Genomic DNA, 14,319 nt, shown 5'->3' on the forward strand with positions numbered 1-14,319 from the left:
CGGCTTTTGCTGACCACCCGCTCTACAATGATACCATTATTGATGGTGGTTTGCACTGTTTTGTGATAACCGGAAGACACTGGTTTTGAAAAAAATCAAAAAATCAATTTCTATTGACCGCCCCCTTTCGAATGACATCCATATTCATGTTACTTTTCACTTTTTTATGGTAACCGGAAACCGCCATCTTGGTTTTAAAATGTCGTCAATTATCAATTTTCGTCTTCTGCTGACTATCCCCTTTCAAATAACACCCATATGCATGGTGGTTTTCTATGTTTTGTGGTAACCGGAGGTTGTCATGTTGGTTTTTCAAAATGGCCTCAATCATCAATCTCCTCATCCGTCTCCTGTTAACCATTCCCTTTCAAATGACATCTATAATGATGGTGGTTTTCACTGTTTTGTGGTAGCTGGAAGCCACCATCTTGGTTTTCAAAATGACGTCAAGCGCACAACCGTCCGAAACCGGTGCCGGAATGGTCATAGGTTGAGGGAGCTGTAGGACCGTATGATTGAAAGAATTTCGCATTTCGTATAAATTTATGAACCCAAAAGGCTCGAATGTTAGGAAAATGTCTCCATTTTCTTAGGTTCTCCCGGAACAGTTTTCCGGTGGCCAAGATTGGTCCAATTCATGACTATTGTGAAGGATCAATGGGTAAAATAGTCATATGTAGCACATTTCAAAAAACAATTACTTAAATTTATGAGATGGTTCTTTAAAACTCGTCCCTCGTAACCCCACTGGGACGCCGGATATACCTCACGGGGATTCGGATTAATTCCGGAACCGATTTATGGATTTGAACGCTACTAGGTACACAGAAACTGGACTAAATTCCAGATCTTTAAAAGCCAGTTCCATCCAATTCGGTGAAAAATTGACGGCGTTTGTTTAAATATGATCGGCGGTGCACCTGACTATTATGTGCTGAAATCGGCGGCATGTGAAAATCATGTACGTCCCGTTTTATATTCTAGAACATTTTAATCGACTAATTTTTACATATTCCTTGACGATGTGAAGATCTAGTGGTGTCTTGATGACCAATCCTTCTTATTGGTTCTGTTCGCTATCAGTACTTTCTTACGACATGCACTTAAGAGTAACATTTTCATTTACTAGTTTACTTATCGGAAATGTTACTTAATGTAGTCTCCGTCAAGTGTGTTTATTTTGAACAAACAAATCACATTTTCTTATTTAATCATTCGCCTATAAATCACTGGCTCGAAATATCACAGCACACCAGTTCTGCACTTCTAACGATTACTTGAACAGCAAAAATCATGAAGTCTCTGCGGTCGATTTGGTCAGTGCTAGTCGTGCTCATATTCGGAGTTAGCGCCATCCAGGCACTCAATGAAAGTGTCTCGATTACAGAACAGCTGCAGGGATTACAAATCAGGTACAGTTGGCTGAATACGCCAACGGAATAAACCATCGTCCTTCTTCTATACCAATTTCATATTTCAGCTTGAATCAGCTGTACGTCGAGAATAGTGAGCAAATTGAAGCTCTATCAACCCAACTGTATCGTTTAACACAATCACTAAACAATCTGGTCGGATCTGCCGAAATCGTGCAACGTTCTGTGCAAGCCGTTGAAATTAATAACGATCTTCTGGTCCGGCATGTTACCGCCCTAACGACGCAAACCGAGTAAGTAACTCCGACTAAATTGTTTGGTGTTGCAAATTAAAACATCACCATTTCTTTCACAGCGAAATTGTTTTGAATCAACAATACTGCGCAAATCATGAAGCTCTAAAGAACATGTTCTTTGAACTTCAACCGAAATGTGTTCCATCTGGTGGCAGTGAGCATCCATCCATCGAATTTCCTTCGAGCGGCTTGTACCATTCGTGCCAGGAAGCTCCAAGACGCTCCGGTGTATACAGATTTGCCTATAACAACAGCACGCCTATCGATGGAACCAGCACGACTCCGTTCCCTTTTACTACCACGACGAGTAGCTATGTCCAGCAAAACGGCCCCAGTAGTCCATTTAACGCGTACTGCGATCAGAACTCATTCGGTGGTGGCTGGATGGTAATTCAGAAACGGCAAGACGGATCAGTCGACTTCAATCGAACGATGGCTGAATATCGGAACGGTTTCGGGAATCCTAGAGGAGAATATTGGCTCGGTTTGGAAAATCTGTATCAGCTGACCCGGCGTAACAATTATCAGCTCCTGGTTGTGATGGAGAGTTACGATAACACTCCGATGTATGCGATCTATAACCTGTTCAGGGTTGCTGGTGAATCAAGTGGCTACAGACTGACGATAAGTGGCCTTGCGAGTGGGAGTAGTAGCGGTGATGCTTTATCCATTTACAGTAACGAAGTATTTGTGACCTATGACACTAATCTCAGCTACAGTTATTGTTCTCGGCAGTGGGGAAGTGGATTCTGGCACTGGGGTTGTAGTACTGGCGAAAACAGGAGTAACTTGAATGGCATCTATGGATATCGCAACGGGGAAGTACAGGGCATCTGGTGGGGTAGGTTGAAGAATGGAACAAATTTCGCGAGTTTGAAGAAAGTGCAAATGATGATAAAGCTTGTATCCTAATCGAGGGTTCCGAGGTCATTGAGAAACTGTTGTCAGGTCGGCGAAGATGAATAATGGATAACTGAACATGGAAAACATAATATTTAATAAATTATTCAAGGCAATTTAAACTTGGTGTTTTTACAATCTGATCAAAAGAATGGCTTTGGATTGGTTTGGTAATTGGCTTTACTACTTTACCTTTTACGCTACGTATTTTTTAACAGTTGAAAAATACTGAATTACTCGAATCTACAAATACGGGCAGCGCAATTAATTGCTGTGTTACTGTGTTAAAATAACGGAAATTTGTGTTATTAAAGTAACAGTAACTTGAGTGCGTGCATTTTGTCAACATATATTGTGCTTAAACCTGATAAGAGTAAAATAACAAGATTATGACATTATGCAAACAATTGTGTTATAAATTTATTGTAGTTAGCAGTGAAAATGACAGTACCAACAGAGGATATAGTAGGCTGTTGCTTGAATGCAGCATGAACACATAATGTGAGAAAAAACTTTTTTGTAGAATTTCCAAGGACCGAGGGATTGGATATTTTTGACTCCTACTTCATTCCACCCAATTTTTAATTTTAATTTTTAATAGAAATGAGCGAAATCTTGTGAAATATTAACATAGCTGCGATTAAATTCGAAGAAAGCTACCTAAACGATATTGAGAATTTAGTTTTGTTGATGGGTTAAGTGTGACCATGGACAGACAATCGTGTTAATACAGTGGCGTAGCCAGAAATTTGGTTTGGAGGGGGTTTTGATGAAAATCGCATTTTTTTTGAAAAAATGATAAAATTTAATGAGTTTGATAAATTATTGAAAACTCAAAAACATAAGTAGTCTAACAGATGTCATTCCAGTCTACAAACAAGAAGGATCAACATGGAACAGTTTTCAAACCTCTATAGATTATTTTCTTGTATAATATGTCAATGAAGTCAAAAATTGCGATCTTTTAAAGTGGGATAAATGATCTAAAAAATTTTCAACGTTCAAGATCACCTAATATAATAATCCTTGACTTTGAAGGTTTGACAACTTCGGGAAGTTATCAACATAAAACAGTGCCTGCTTTGCTATAGAAATTTTAGTGATTAACTCTCATAGAGGTAATTATGGTGAATTAATTTTTCAAAAATATTAAGAGACATGGTGCCTTCAGCAAAGTTTTTGATAATGTCATTTCAAATAATTTTGTTGAAAATATGAAGGCTACATGAATTCAACATATAGGGATTTAAATGGACTGGGCCTGCTATATTTCTTCTTAGTGAAGAAAAATTTAGGTGAAAACTATTTTTTTCTGCGCTACGGATAAAATTGTTTGAAACAATCATTGCGAGTTGAGAACACAAAACCTATAACTAAATTATGGATGGATGGAACTGAAACTTGCGTATCGACTTCATCTCATCAGAATCCGACACTAACTTGGTGGGCGGACTAAGCTAGCGCCGAATTGATGCTAGCTCCTGAAAATGGAATCACTCTTTGTGTTTTTGAGTCCTTTTAATATCTGGGAATTATTTGTTTTAAATCCAGTTCCCTTATTTTTTTGTAAGCTTCAAAGGCACCTTGAACGCAATGTGAATTTATTATTTAATTACCGCAGAAGAGATTTATCAAATACAGTAATTTCAGAATAGCTTGTTGTAAAGGTTTTCTACTACTATATTTCGATAGTCTGAATATGTGGGATATTTATGTCTTTGACAAAGTTGTTTGAAATAGCACTTTCGAAAACTTTGCTGGAGACATTAAGTCTCGACCCAAATTTTGGTTGAAGAGTAATTCTTATCTATAATTACTTCTAGGAGGTTTAACCGTCAAAATTATTCTATCAGCAGATGAACAGTTTTACGTATTGAAATTCTTCAATGTTACTTAACATCGAAATTTGGCAGTTTCGAATGATTCCCACAATTTTCCAAAAGTTCTCATGACGCTTTAAACACAATTCTCAATTTAGTGATCAGAGAATATTTTTCCAAAAATATTTTGTGGAATATTAAATTAAATTCGTCAGCATCAATTTTTTTTCAATCCAATTAATTTTGGTTTGGGGGGGGGGGGTTAACCCCCAAAACCCCCCTGGCTACGCCACTGTGTTAATAAAGTTATCTAAGGCAGAATCCGCCAATAAGTGTGCAGTTACAAATGATCAAAGTTGTTTGACGTTAACCAATAGATCTTCGACTACATGATTACGAACCCAATTGCACATCGGAAGATCGCTTGTCATAAAAGGAATTATTTAGCGAATTTTGAGAGATCCTTTCACTCCACACTCTTGAGCATTTGAAACGTTATGTTTTATTTCGGAATTCATGTATTTTTGGACAATAGAGAAATATAAATTTCAATGATTTATTCTACTAATGGAAAGAACCCAGAATTCAATCAACAAGGCCGTGGCTAACTACTTTCGTCCGTGGCCCTTATCATCTATTTTATTGGGTGATTCATCAACAGTGCTATCTTTGAAAATGAAACATGATTTGTCGTACGCAATTTCAAATGTTATTTGATTTGGTGGGATTGCACGGTAACACGTTTCCGCCGGGTGATGCCATAGAGCTAACATTTCTTTGGGGTACGCAGATTAATTTCTTTGTTTGTTTAGTGTTTTTTTAACCAAATATTATTCCACTGGGCATTTAGTGTGCACAGGGAATACGCATGGTCGTGTCTGAGTGGAATGACGACTGTTTAATCATGTATGAGGGTTGAGCATTGACAATACGCGAGAAGAATCGAAAACTAGTTACCAACTTGAAGCAGTCATATCTGCACGAAGGATGAATTTTTTAGGTTCATATTCATTGTTTTTTTTATTCCATTATATCATCAATCAATTGTAATAATTGTTCTCATTTTACTTTCATATATTTTGGAGTAGTACGTGCACTTTATTATTGACTGTAATGCTAAACATATTTCGTCATGACGATAAAAATACTATATTATTATTTTATGAAAATGTCGTGTTTTGTAGGAATAAAGAAACAAGAAAAAACAAAATCGTTTACATGCCGTTTGATTCAAGTGAACATTAGCACCAGTCCCGACTGTCGACTGTCTGGAGCTTGTTGTTTATGTCAAGTTGCTTTTTTACAAACCGAGCATTTCCAAATTAATTCAACAAACGATGAATCTGTCATAAATTCTTTGCAGCCGGCTGCCCAGAGCAATAAACACACGATGGGACTTTTGAGAACTGCGTAAATCAATTATCAATTATCAAGATGAATCCAGATTTGCATAACTCTCTACCCCATCCTACTAACAAAATCTTCTTCCCGTGGCAAACGGTATCCATAACAACGCTTGCTACACTAATATTCCTTTCCTTCCCGGATTACTGTAGCGACGTGACTGGCGCCGTTATTAACATTTCAAAGTATGAGAATGGATAGCTACTCCCAGGCCCTATTAATTGATTCTCTGTGCAAGTTCGCTTGTTAGTTTGATATTTAAAAGTGAAAGGAATAGTTTTTCACGATATATTTTACAGCTATCTTAAAACTAAAAATATAATTGTGTAGTCTGTCGACTGTTCCGGAATATTTTGTGAAATGGTTTTCGGCGATTCAGCCAAATAATTCAGCACAAACGACGTATGTCTATGTTGTTCAACGTTTCGACAATTTATTTTGTCTTCTTCGCAGGAATAATAGGTTACTGTGAAGAAGACAAAATAAATTGTCGAAACGTTGAACAACATAGACAAACGTCGTTTGTGCTGCATTATTTGACTGAATCGCCGAAAACCATTTCATAAACAAAAAATATAGTTTGGTATACAAAAGGAAGAACAAGTTTTTATGATAAATTTCATAGCTATCTTAATACTAGGAATACGATTCTATTTAGAAGATGGAGGACAATAGTTTTAATGAAGAATAAAAATCTTAAAACTAGGAATACAGAATATATTTGATTTTTTATGGAGACTTGTGCTTGGTTAAGACATTCAAAGGGAGGCTTATTTCCATCATCGGTTTAGCAGCAGTTGTATCATGGACAGGGGAGAGGAGGCGTATATGATGACATGGAAAGAAGAGCAGAACCTGTAGCTTTCGGGCAAACAGGAGATCAGCGACACAGTGCCTTGTCATAAGGTTGTCGAGTACCAGATGTTTATCGTTTTTATAATAATGTAAATAAGGGACGTATAGGGGAGATCACGATTTGCCAACATATCCCGAACTGGGACATTGGGTGGTCTACCTCGGGCCCGAAGGGAATTCTTTAACTGAGACCTGGCGTCACAATACCCGGCGCATAACCAGACAACGTGATCGATGTCGTGATAGCCTTCATTACAAGCGCACCAACTACTCTCCGCAAGCCCAATACGCCGCAAATGCGCATCCAATGTGTAGTGGTTGGACATAAGCCGGGACATTACATCCATTTCTCTGAACCAAGGCTTCGTTGATACCTTCGGGATAATCGAATGTAACCATTGTCCAAGTTCCCCATTGCTCCACGAGTTTTGCCAACTGTCGAGCGTGATGACAAATACTGAAAAATTCCTTGAAGCAAATTGGTCTTTCGTAGATGTCACCTTCTAAAGCGCCCACCTTTTCTAAAGAGTTGGCTTTTTCATTACCCGGGGTAGAGCAATGAGAAGGGATCCAAACAAAGGTAATCTGGTAAGATTTTTCAGATAGCTTGCGCAGAGACTCCCGTATCTTCTCCACAAAATACGGGAATCGCTTTTTAGGCTTCACCGCACGAAGAGCCTCGATAGAGCTGAGGCTGTCCGAAATGATGAAGTAGTGATCTGTGGGCAAAGTGTCGATGGGCCTAAGGGCATACTACATAATAGCGGCTAATTCGGCGACGTAAACTGAAGCAGGATCATTGAGCTTGCATGAAGCGGTGATATTATCATTGAAGATACCGAAGCCAGTGGACCCATCGAGGTTTGATCCGTCAGTGTAGAACATTTTGTTGGTGATGTGTCGAAGAATACAGAAGTATAAAAGAAAGGGACACGGTCGGGATTATATGAAGAAGGATTGATGCTCTGTGCCATGTAGTCGAAGTACAAGGATATAAAACGGGTTTGAGAATAAGGCTCAATCAACAGCAGGTTCAAGATGTCGCATCGGATGAGCAATCGATATGAGAGTTCCCATAATCGATTTTTCAGCGGTAGAACGCCCGCCAGCACTTCGAGACTCATCGTATGAGTCGACTGCATGCAACCTAAGGCAATGCGCAAGCAACGATACTGGATTCTCTCCAGTTTGATGAAGTGTATGTTCGCAGCGGAGCGGAAACAGAAACACCCGTACTTCATCACCGACAATATCGTTGTTTGGTATAACCTGATCAGGTCTCCTGGGTGGGCACCCCACCATGTTCCAGTTATTGTCTGGAGAAAATTGATCACTTTTTAATCCACAGTACTCCTCCATAGGGATTTTCTCGATCCAGACGAATTTTATTAAAGTCGTGGAAGTTGAGATTTATATCGGAAGTTAACCAAGTTTCATATAATACGAAAGCATCACATTTTAAACTATTTAGTAAAAATTTAAAGAAATAGATTTTCGGGCAGATACTTCTGCTGTTCCACTGTTGAACAGTGATCGAATCGGTGACCTCGTTCGATGATTTAGCCATCGAAGGATACGATCGCTGCAAGAAGGGGTCATTTAGTAATCAACTGGTTAAAGAATGTCTGCACTGTAGTGAGAAAACGTATCAGAAGGTTTTTATGAGGATCAGTTACATTGAAAGCCGTGAAAATTAAGTCCACGATGTCAGAAAATTTCATTAGTCCGATGCTGGACTGAGTTTCTGTTTGCATAAAGGGGACACTTGGTATTTCTGGTGTACCTGGAAGCGGTGGGTACTCCTTGTTTGTACTAAAATGTCCAAGTCCTGGAGCAATTTGCTTCGGCTTTAGGGCAGCACTTGCGTTAAATTTATTAGATGTTGTTGGCGCACTCTCAGAGGAGGACATCTTGGAACCCTTACGAGGTAGTCTAGGGGAGGCAAGATTTTTGCTCTATCTGGACTCCCCCGGGTTAGAGTATCTCTTGAGGATCATCAGATACTTGCACAACGCTAGCCAAATCAGCAAAGGGATTTTCGGACAGGAAAGATGGCGATGCATTCTTTAGCATTTCTGCATCGCGTTCATGAAGGGAGCGCTTAATTTTATCCCCGCGCTGAAGGGTATGATTTAAGAGCATGAGAAGGGCTCCCACAGCAAATACACTTTTCAGTTTCTTTCACGCAAGAATCATCATCATGTTATCCCTCGCACTTGCCGCATCGTTTATTATTTCCACAATAGGTGGATGTATGGCCCAGCTGCTTGCAATTGCTGCAGCTCATGACCCAGAGTACAAACAGGCGAACAGGTAGGCGAACTTTGTCAGGGAGGATGTAGTTGGAAAGAGAAGACCCGGCGAAGGTTACTCGAAGCGAGCCTGATAGAGAGTAGGTAGTCTTGCCTCCCTCGATGTTTGCGGTATACAATTGTTTGCATTCCAAGATCTTCATCTGTAGAAGGGAGGGGTCCTTAAAGCAGCCAACCCCGTGCTCCAACAGTTCTTCGCGTTTCAGGCCCGGTTCGGACACAACCTCATCGATTTCTACGGCCATACAAGGCACGTACGCTTTAAATTCCCGCGTAAAGCGCTCACAGCAAGCAATCGCATTTGCCTGGCCGAAATCATTCACTAGAACACGTATCTTGTTTGCCCGAACACGTGTTATCTGAGTTACAGTCAGATCCCCAGAAAGTTTTAATATATTAACCGGTTTCTCTCCGGTCCGAAAATGTACTACACATGGCACAGAGGAACCTTGTGGGTACTGCTTTATACGGGGAGTGTTCGGGGGATCAGGAACTTCCATGATGACATCAGATTGTATTTCGCCCTCTGCCATTTAAGCACGAGGGCAGACTGTTGTATAAACGGGAATGTATAGATGTATTTTTTTAATCGATTACAGTAGAGAGGAGGAAGAGAAAGAAAAAAACACACAAGGGGAATGAAAAAGTTAACAAAACTTATCTTTAGTAACGTCGATTGCTCTGCTCCAGCGAGAACAATGTACTGGATTTGCTACCGGCACCAGGAGAACAGCTGCACACAACGCACAAAGGCTGACCTTCACTCACTGAATGAACACACCGACCACCACTGTGAAGTAAATCGGTCTGCTCCGTTGAAAGGCTCGGAAATTACTGAAAACCCTATCGTTGATTTGGATGATATTTTGTTCCAAGATAGGTAATTATGTTCCCTACTGACTGCTCCAACCTTTTTGTAGGATTTGTTATTTTTTTACTATAACCATTTGAAAAAAATGGTAAAAAAAGTTTGATCCTTTTCAAAAGACAGTCTAGATCTAGAAAAAAAAACAAAGTATGCAAAGTAGTTATTTGTGACAAAGTCTTCATGTACAGAAAGTTTAATTAAAATCTGAGTGGGGGCTACCAATTCTGAATACGATTTTGCGCGAAATTCGTACCATCAGAAAAATTAGATGAATATAGGGACTGAAATAAATTAGGGAGCGTTTCCCCTAGTATAGAATAGGAAAAAAAGTATACTACCAAGTAGTGTGTGCAACACCCATCATATTTGTCTTCTTAATTACATCTTTCGGATCATACTACAGTGGTCCGCAACGCCAAACTTTTTACCATTCCAATAATCACCATCTTTCCCATATGTTTCCAAAATAAAGCAAGGCCTAGTTTTGCGTGTATACCAACGCCTCCGTCAAATGTCGGAAATTGCGCGTCATGAAATGCTAGTTTAATTGCCATTACCGCCTAGTCAGGGCCGTCCACCATCGAGTGTTGAGGTTGAGGCAAAAACAAAACGAACCGTAATTCTCAACTCATCATTTAGAGTGAGCTGGAAGAGCCGCTGCTGTTTTTATTCGCTATCTTCAAGGCAAACAAACTTTCTCGCGATTCCACTGCTAATCGATGGTAAACTGTCGAAAATGGTTCCTAACACACGCTATCATTAAATAAGCATTACGGTCAGGGGGTGAAAAAGCTTGGCTGACGTGTTTTTTTTTGGAGAACATGCTTGCAAACATCAGTCTTCAAGTCCATTCGAAGGAGATGTTCGTTTCAATCCTGAAAACGTTGATTAATGTGTGAGATTTAAGTGAGAAATTTGATTTTTGATTTCCACGAAGAAAACCTTAAAAAGAATTTGGCAAAGTGAAACGAAGCGTGGCAAGTTTTCGAAAACTTTTCCTATCTGTAACAATGCTTTGGAACCAAAAACTATTTAATACGGATATTTGATAGACGATAGTTATTAAGTCATTTACAATGTCTGATCTTTTCCGGTGCAACTGACGTTTTAAATATTTTATTTTTGATTAATCCTTAATTTAAACTGCTGTCAAGTAATAACCATCGGCATACAATTTTAAATAAGGGCAATAAAAATAGTTCCAAAATTTTTGAAGTTGGACAAATTAAGGCTGAACGATGGATTGTATAAATCAAAAGCAATTTTCAGTCAACTTTTGCGTTACAAGTACGTTACAGCTCTCGCGATGCAAGTTTTAAAATATTTATTTTTTTTCTCAATGAGCAACCCTGTTTATTTCCAATTTTACAGCACCGTCATCACCATTCTGGCACATCCTCCAACCAATTCCAAGTTTAACAAATAGGAAGTTAGTATACTCACTTCTAAAACAACACGAAACGAAGAACCGCCAAGCGCCGGGCAATTAAATAGCAATCAGAAAAATAACATACTTTCATGTGTGCTCTTTGCGAACCTAAGGCTTGATTTCGGTATGATGTTGTTTTTTGCTTTTATTTCCATCTTGCCAGCAAGTCAGTAAAAACAAAGTGAAATAACGAAATTGACCTAGAATGGCAGAGCATTAGCTTAACAAATGGATTGATATCAGCTTAATGTTTTATTGCTACTTGATTGCTCGCATTAGCAATAGACGATGACTTAAATCTTGCATCCTTGATTGTATTTTTGCATGTATGCACCCTACTTTGATTTTCCGCTGGTTTCCTGAATGACAATCTATCATATGCAGCGCAAACATATCCTCTACAATCTTCAATAGTTCCTGTTTTCACGCGTTTATCAAAACATTAGTCACCTCCGGGGCCCCATTTCGTCGTGGTTCAGCGAGCCCGGCTGAAAGGAAGGAGAAAGAAGAAACCCATTCAGCAAAACTTTCGCCAAACTGCATAAAATATTTATAAATCAACCGTCACACGGCGTGGCTACGGCTGCCAACATCTCGAGATGTTCGCTTATTTACCCTTTGCTTGCTCCGGCAGAAAGGCGGAAAATCCCTGTCGAAAATGGGGCGATAAAAAACCAGCTACCGGAAGAATTGAGAAACCGTAGTAAGTATGTAAGTAAGACGAAATAAAAAAGCTCCCTCTTCTGTCTCGGCACATAATTTGCCTGCCTGCTTATCATGGAGGAAAATCGGTATACGTAATCATATCTTGCCTTCTGGTGTAGGAACACGGTAAGTCCTGATTTTGAGAATACTGGTGTAGTAATTACTTTTAATAATTCTCAGAGGCTAGAGTAAGAATGAATCTAACTAGAGTTCTTTATTTTGTTTTATTTATTTTATTTTATTTTTTATTTTATTTCTTTTATTTTATTTTGATGTAGGACTACGTCTTTGTTTTCGATACAGGGGTGCACTTTGCAAATTCTACAAAAATGGTATGTAACGAAAAGTGGTCCAATTTTAAACGCATATAATTCAGCCATCTCACGATGAATTTTCAATTTTTTTCGCATATCGCCCCGAAATACTTCTAAGAATAGATTCCAATAGATAAACCCAAAGATTTCTGATATCATGGCATTAAAAATTTAAATAATGAACAACCTAGTCAAGATATCGCGCATTTACACGCAGAAGGTAGCGCTTCCCTAGTCCAGCACGACAGATTTGTGTACCTAGCGCGCTACGCTTCTACGAATGACGTCATCATCGACTATTTAAACGGACGGATTTCGCGAGCCAGCTCAGTTGCCGGTTGAACCGCAGACGAAGCAGGTCACTGCGTTGTGTGTTTTCACAGCCAGTGTAGCTGAGTTAGAAGTCCGTTCCACTGCCTGTGGAGGTACGCTACCCAGTGAATGTGAACACTATGCTATCTTTTGTGTTGTGCTCGTTTCCAGCACACTTTTTGGTTTAATTATTCGCACACAAAATAGTTTGTACATGCGAGCTCTATTTGCAAACACGGTTAACATAGTGTCGTGGTATTAGTTGTCTCTTTCGCTCTACCCATCATCATCAGCGTTGAGTCATTATGCTTTGTGCGCTTGGGTTTAAGGACATGCTGAATAGAGCCAAGCAGCTAAAATGGCCGCCGTCGTTTCTGCTTCTTCTTTTTATTTCATCGTCAAAATCAAAACATTGCATTGGCGCGCAAGACAAAATCTTTTGTAACTATATCAGATTGCTTAGAAATTGTATCACTGTATGCAGGCATGTTAGCACAAGCTGATGAATAGATTCTCTTCACGGAATGTTGATTCGTTTGGGAAATTTGCACAATTTTTTTCTCAAAACAAATGAAACACGTGGTGAAAATATCAGTCAGCTGATTGCTGAACGACACGCTTGTGTGCGTGCCATCTCATATCGGTATAGTACTTCCTAACCGCACACAGATGCTGCACGTAACCCGAACATAGCCGAACATAACCGAACCTCTGTTGTGATTTTGGCATCGCTTCACCTTAATGTTTGAGGCGAATGTGTAGGTAGGTAGATCTAATTTGTTACTAAATTGCACAACGAAAGTTTATTATTTCCCCTTCACGTGATTCATTTCCACTCAGCCTATAGTATTTTGATTCTACTAATAGATACATACTACAAAACCTATTTATGAATGAATACACTGCCACTTGAAAAACCGTTGCAAAAACGCATCTTGTCCATATATAAAATTGTTTTCGATTCTTGTATATTTATAGTTTAGATATATTATTAAGACCACTGCATTCGCTATATTTGTATTTGTATACTTTAGGAAAGTTACAATAATGGCACAATATAACTAGAATGCTTGGTCTATACATGAAATGTGGTTATATTGTCTAAAATTTGATTTTTCTTCACTGGTCCGGGTTTTTTACCACACAGAATCGAAAAGTTTTTACAAGCTAATCTTATGCTATAAAGATTTAGCTCCAGATATTAGATCGGTCACAGTTTTCTGTCTTCTTTCTTCATATTTTCTTAAATAAGTTTAATCGTATTCGATCATCTACTACAAATGAAATGACCTGATAACCAAGAAGGTTTGATTCAATATGTAATATTCGATGTTGATTGGTTGTGATTAAACCATACGTAAGAAATATATTTGATTTATTATTACTATAAATGCACCAAGAAAATATTTATTTTACATTAAGTAGTATAGTCCTACGTCTACAGCTCCTGCAACCCCATAGGGCTGCCCCTTGTAGTTTTTATTACTTTATCTGAAAGTACAACTCCTTGAGAATATTTTTCCAAATTTTATAGAGATCTGAGAAATAGATCGAAAGTTACAGCGCTTCCAAGCGTGCTTCGTCTACTAAGCGCAGTGGTAATTTTAAACTCGATTATCTCGAAATACCGATTTTAAAAAAAAAATGGTTTTCCCGTGATCACGATTCCTGAAATACCACTCAACCGATTGTCTTTATTTTTTTTAAATTGATCGTAATTAATTTTTCTCA

The 14,319-nt window shown here is 38.7% G+C and overlaps 1 protein-coding gene across 1 annotated transcript; it reads left to right on the forward strand.

Moving 5' to 3' along the window:
* Nucleotides 1-1,254: 1,254 nt before the first annotated feature.
* LOC131691467 (microfibril-associated glycoprotein 4-like) lies at nucleotides 1,255-2,691 on the forward strand. The gene is made up of 3 exons (XM_058977882.1): nucleotides 1,255-1,412; nucleotides 1,481-1,666; nucleotides 1,729-2,691. The coding sequence occupies exons 1-3, from the start codon at nucleotides 1,294-1,296 to the stop codon at nucleotides 2,579-2,581; spliced, it is 1,158 nt and encodes a 385-aa protein (XP_058833865.1). The 5' UTR covers nucleotides 1,255-1,293; the 3' UTR covers nucleotides 2,582-2,691.
* Nucleotides 2,692-14,319: the final 11,628 nt, after the last annotated feature.

Source organism: Topomyia yanbarensis, chromosome 3 (assembly GCF_030247195.1).
Source record: "Topomyia yanbarensis strain Yona2022 chromosome 3, ASM3024719v1, whole genome shotgun sequence".
Lineage (NCBI taxonomy): Eukaryota > Metazoa > Arthropoda > Insecta > Diptera > Culicidae > Topomyia > Topomyia yanbarensis.